Here is a 5565-nt window from a genome sequence, read left to right on the forward strand (position 1 = left end):
TCAGTAGAGAAGTGGGAGCCATTGGAAGGTCTTAAACAAAAAGTGCCAAATACACGATGCATAAAATGAATGTAAATGCAGAATCTAATCATGTAAATTCTAATGGGAAATAAATGACAGATCTCTTTAAAAAGGTGAGTACAAACTCATTTTAAGTTAGAAACATGAGTTTAGGAGATTCAGTCCTATAACATTATCGTCACTATAACACTTTATTAGCTTCATTTTTATAAGTGAAAATGGGCCAGAGGTCAGACAAGGGAGATACAGATATTACCTTTGAGGATCTGTAATAACAAAGCTGTGATAGGAAATCTCGACATTCTTATTCATTTGAGAAGCAATGAAAAACTTTAACAGAATTATGTTGGATTGTATTGGTCGGCTTAGGGCAATTCAGACATGCTCTTGACTTTGACCTTGAGAAATGTCAATACCATCCATGACACTGTCAATCAGTTATCAGAAGACATCCACCAGAAACAAAATTGGGGCCACTGTCAATGGGTAACCCTAAGAATGCAAGCTGTTTATTAGATAAGAGCTCATGTGCATGGAAGCTGGACTGGCTGGAGGAGTTGTTCATTCCTTCTACTCAACCTTAATGTTTAGATCAGGGAAGACAAACTCTGCTGGAATTTACTTAAGTCCATGTAAAGGACTCCAGAAGTGACCTTTGAAATTCAACTATGATGTAATATGGATACTATAGTTGGGTACCATGGTTGGCAGGTACAGCCTGTAGGATGTACCTAAACTCAAAGGCTAACTGGAAACCAGAAGTAGCTATGTATACAAATAGCCTCTCTGCTGCTCCTTCTCTTTAACATCATCGTATTTATGAGCTTTGCATTCTTCTACACATTTTATATACATTAACTCATGAATCCTTCAAATAACCTTATTAAGTCAATTCTATTACTATACACCCCTTCCTTGTATCCTCTCCACAGGCACAAAAGGGTTAATCAGTTTTCCCTAAAATCACACTTAGCATCAGAGCTGGAGTCAGAACCCAAGCAGTCAGTTTGGGAAGCTACCCTCTTAACCACTACACATACTACCCCTGTGCCTGATATACACTTGTAGCATGTATGTCCATTTTTAAAATGTATTAGGTTAGAGCAGAGGCCATACCTTCTAATACATATGTGCACACTAAATCTGATATAGTTAAGTTGGATCTTTATTTTTAGAAACCGTGACATTTTTCCTCATGAATTTCCTAAAAAGATGGTATTCAGCATCCACTGAAAATAGGAATAAACACTGGGAATCCTTTTCATTTAAAATAAATTTTAAAACTATACAAGCTAGGCATTTATAGAACAAGAAATCTTCAGAATTCCTCAATGCTAATCTATGAAATGAAATATAAACAGATATACAAAGTTTCCAGTAACCCTATAAAACACTTTCTTTTTAAAAAACCAAACATCTGTGTCAACAAATCACAATAAGATGTTAAGGGAAAAAAAATACGGTTGAGGGGAAAAAACAGAAAACAAAACCAGGATGCTATTATTCAGCTCTATACTTAGGTTTAACAAGAGCTATCAATCTTTCTTTTCATGAACACTAAATTGAGAAGAAAAAGGAAAATACAGATCAGTCTTCATAACCAGAGGCCAGAAGAACTTCAAATCCTCAAAACCTAAACTGACAATGTGAAGCCTTTGTAACTGAAGGACTGCATGCATTTTATTCCCCAACTATTTTCTTGGTTTTTAATCATTTTGCTCTATGGCATCCTGACAAGCACTGATGGAGTAGTGCAGTCTAGGTGCTCACCATTCAGAGGCAAAGGTGACAACCACACTTGAATCTCTAAATCTTTCCAAATAATTCATCGTTTTCATAAAGCTAGTGCTCAGAGTATACCACTACAGAATCTTGAGGAAGGAAAAAAAAAAAAGAGAGAGAGAGAGAGAGAAAGAGCAAAATACCTAGAACTTTAGGCTTCTTGGTAGTTTCTCATTTTCTTTTTCATTTTGAAGTAGGCTCTTTCTGAGCAAAATGTTTTGTGCCAGCAATCATATATTTTTATACACAGGTGAAAAACAAAATATTAACAAGTCACTTCCACTTGTACACTGGTAGTAACATAATTAGAGTAATGGTCATTCATTCAACAATTAGTTATCATGTGACTACTATGTATCAACATTGTTTTAGGCCCCGCAGATTTGACAATCCTGAAAAAGCAAAAAATGTTGATGCTTCACTGAATTTTAACTCTAGAGGAAAAGAGAAATCAATGAAAGAAGGATTATCTTCAGGTGCTAAGTGCTACAAAGGAAATGAGCTGCAGACTACGAAAAAGAACTAGCAGGGGAAAAACATGCTAGCAAAGTATGGAAGAGGTCTTACTAGCCAGCACTGAACTGATGAACCCTGGAAGATGAGAAGGAGCTAGAATGGGGGAAGAGGCCTCTCTGCAGAGTGAACGGCAATCGCAAAGGCCCAGAAGAGGCAGAACATGGGCATGATGTAGGAACAGGCAGGAAATCAGTGTAGCATAGGAAGAAAGAATGTGAGATGAAAGGGAGAAGATATGAAAAGGTCTTTTAAGGTCATAATAAGGAATAGGACAATATTCTGGAATGAGAAGCTACTAAATGTACTTGAACAACGGAATTATATGATCTAATTTACATTTTTCATGATTGTTTAGTCTGCTTTTTGGAGAATGGTATGGAGGGATGCTAAGGAAGATAACATCAGACAGATAAGGGGAGTATTTATAGTGCAGGCAGGACATGATGGTGGCTAGGATGATGCTAGTGAGAGGGACAGTAGTCAACTGAGTCATAATCTATTCTGAGTTTGAAACAAATTGGATAGAAGAAATGAAGACTATCAAAGAATACCTTGCCAGGAAATGATTTTCCAATGAAATATTTTCTCTGTGCTATGTAACCAATGTACAAAAGTTCAATTTCATACTACTTAAAACGGAGTGTTCCAAAATGAGAAAACACGCCTAACTAAATGACAGAGAATATACCAGTTTCTGTTTATTGAAATAAATTTATTAGAAAATATCTAGTTAATTTATAAAAAATAAAAGTAAACAATAATTTAGTTACAAGTTTCAAACATCAATTCAATCCTCAAGTGATTAAAAAATAATCTATTTCAAGAAAACAGTAAAACAAACAAGTCAGTCTATAAGTAGTGTAATTGTCAAAAAACAAATAAAAGCTTATTTTTAGCCTGCAGGGTACTTAGGATATATTGAAAAGCTTTAGGAAGAAAATTTTATATTTCACATTCCCTATTTCATCTTTGTATAAGTGGTTTGAAGAGTGGGTCTAAGATCTCCAATTATTTAGAAGAAATATTCTAGAAAACTTGTAAACTTATTTGTAAGGACATTAATTGTCGTACTATTCAATTATTTTAATAAATGCTACAGTCAATTCACAGATTATTCAGGTACTTTCTCCCTTCTGATCAGTCAACTTTTCACTACTTAATGGTTAAACACTGATGAGGAGAAAAACTCTGCAAAATTTGTCATTTATTATTGGTTGAGTCAAGGAAGGCATTAAAAAACAATGACTGAAAGTACCAAAAACATCTAAATTCAAAGAATAAAAATGTTCTCCCATCTGAGTGTCGGCCAGCCATCACTCTTCAACGAAGGCCAAAATGTTACAATAACAATTATAACAAAACTCAGATGTAAAACTCTGCTTCATGCTGAGCTCCTCCATTTTTCATGTGAAAATCAGCATAATACAACTATTTTGCAGAGTTTTTAATGAAAGTAAAGTACCTAAAGTAATGTCCTTCACATAGTACATGCTCGCTAAAGGATAGCTACTGTTTTCAGAAAAGTGTAATAAAGCACAGTTAATCCCAATATAATTCTGCCTAAGGATATAATTTTATTTTTTTGGAAATAAAGCATTTATATAGAAATAATCACTTCAAAGGCACAAGGATCAGGATTAACACCCATGAGTTTTCCATCCTACTGTTCCTTTGATCGGGTAACAGAGCTGGGTTATACCACCTAGGAAACTAATACTAGGCTCTTTACTCTCTGAATGCCTACCATCGGTTGGCCTGTAAAGCTTAATCTCTCTCAAATTCTCCTTGTTGCAGTTAGACAGATCTTGTATTTTCTTGCCTGTATTTTTAAAATTAGTTCGACTACATGTAACATGAGCCTGAGGCCTGTGTCTTACTCATTCTTGTGTTCCTAATGCCAGCACACGTCTGACACCAGGATGGATAAATGCCTGCTGGGACTCTGCTACGATAATTCCCCAAACCTAGAATAGGTTGTTAAATCAAATGAATTCCTATCATTATTTGGAAACTATGATCAAGCTTTATTTTACTTACATACTCTCCCCCACCCAATCAGAACAAACTGAATTACTTGATATTGCTTAGTATGCTGATAGCATATGTACTGAAACCTTATCAATTCTTCCTATGTGTTAACATTTATCCATATTATCTCCCCAGTCAGGGTGATTGTCCCTAAGGGAAGGGGCTGAGTTTCACATGTCTTTGGAATTACCCCCACCTCGACAAACAGAACTGGCTGGCCCTAAGGCAGACATCAGTGAATTCTGCTGAGAATTCAATCAGCATGCCGACCTAGTGGTAAATGCCTGCTGCAGTTCATAAAATATTATCAGCGCCTGGGAGCACTTACAAATCCTTGAAAATTCTATTTCTCTACTACAAGATCAAATCTAACATTTTAAGGAAAAAAAAAATATCAAAATTTCAACCTGTTTTGATAATGAAATAAAGTTTTATCAGATAAAATCTAAAAGGAGCAGAAAAGATACCTTCAAGCAGTTTTTTCTCTGAAGAGAGTTTAGAAGCAGCAGCAGGAGACAGATACAAAAAGTCACAGAGGAACGTGGACTGGGAGGACTCTTGACTTAATCCACCTTCAAAATGAACATCATGTTGAGGGAAATCTAGGAAAATTATAGAAATAATGCCTTTGAAATCTAAAATGTAAACAATTTTCCTTTGCTTATGAATATGTCAGAGTGTTTTAAGCTAGTAGGAAAAGTACTTAAAATACACCACAGATAAAAACGTACAAAGATATTTATTTTGCATAAAACTTGCAAAATAAGCACTTAAGTTGTGTTTATTATTCATACTGGAATATCAGATTTAATTTGGGTGCAAATGATTATGTGGGATTAACTGTTTTAATCTTCCATTTATAAGATTAAAGAAACATAAAAGACTTATCTTCTAAACTTTTCCTTAAAATGAAATAAAACATAGTCTTAAGCATCTTCCACCATTTTGATAATTACATTTTTCTGCATTCTGGTAGCTTTATTTGAGAAATAAACAGATTTGTGCTTCAATCCATTCAGGGATACATCAGAAGAAACCAGACAGATGAAGGGATAGGGACCGACCTGAGAATTTGTTATGATAGAGAAATTCCATTTGCAGGCTCTGCCCCGCCTTCTTGGCCAGCAGGTAGGGGGTGCTGTGCACAGGGTCTCCAGTTGCACACATGACATCTGCTCCACTGAACAGCAAAGCCATTGTCTCCAGAACATCTGGTTT

The 5565-nt window shown here is 35.4% G+C and overlaps 1 protein-coding gene across 1 annotated transcript in view; it reads right to left on the reverse strand.

Moving 5' to 3' along the window:
- ARAP2 (ArfGAP with RhoGAP domain, ankyrin repeat and PH domain 2) overlaps positions 1-5565 on the reverse strand; it is a 171545-nt gene that overhangs the window by 86023 nt on the left and 79957 nt on the right. Inside the window, exons 14-15 of the mRNA XM_023534268.1 lie at positions 5412-5565; positions 4815-4949 (exon numbers count right to left, since the gene is read on the reverse strand). The exon at positions 5412-5565 is cut by the window's right edge and continues 1 nt beyond it. Of these exons, the coding sequence (XP_023390036.1) occupies positions 4815-4949; positions 5412-5565 (289 nt within the window). The remainder of the gene's footprint in view (positions 1-4814; positions 4950-5411) is intronic.

The sequence above is a fragment of the Pteropus vampyrus genome, unplaced genomic scaffold (assembly GCF_000151845.1).
Source record: "Pteropus vampyrus isolate Shadow unplaced genomic scaffold, Pvam_2.0 Scaffold5, whole genome shotgun sequence".
Taxonomy (NCBI): Eukaryota; Metazoa; Chordata; class Mammalia; order Chiroptera; family Pteropodidae; genus Pteropus; species Pteropus vampyrus.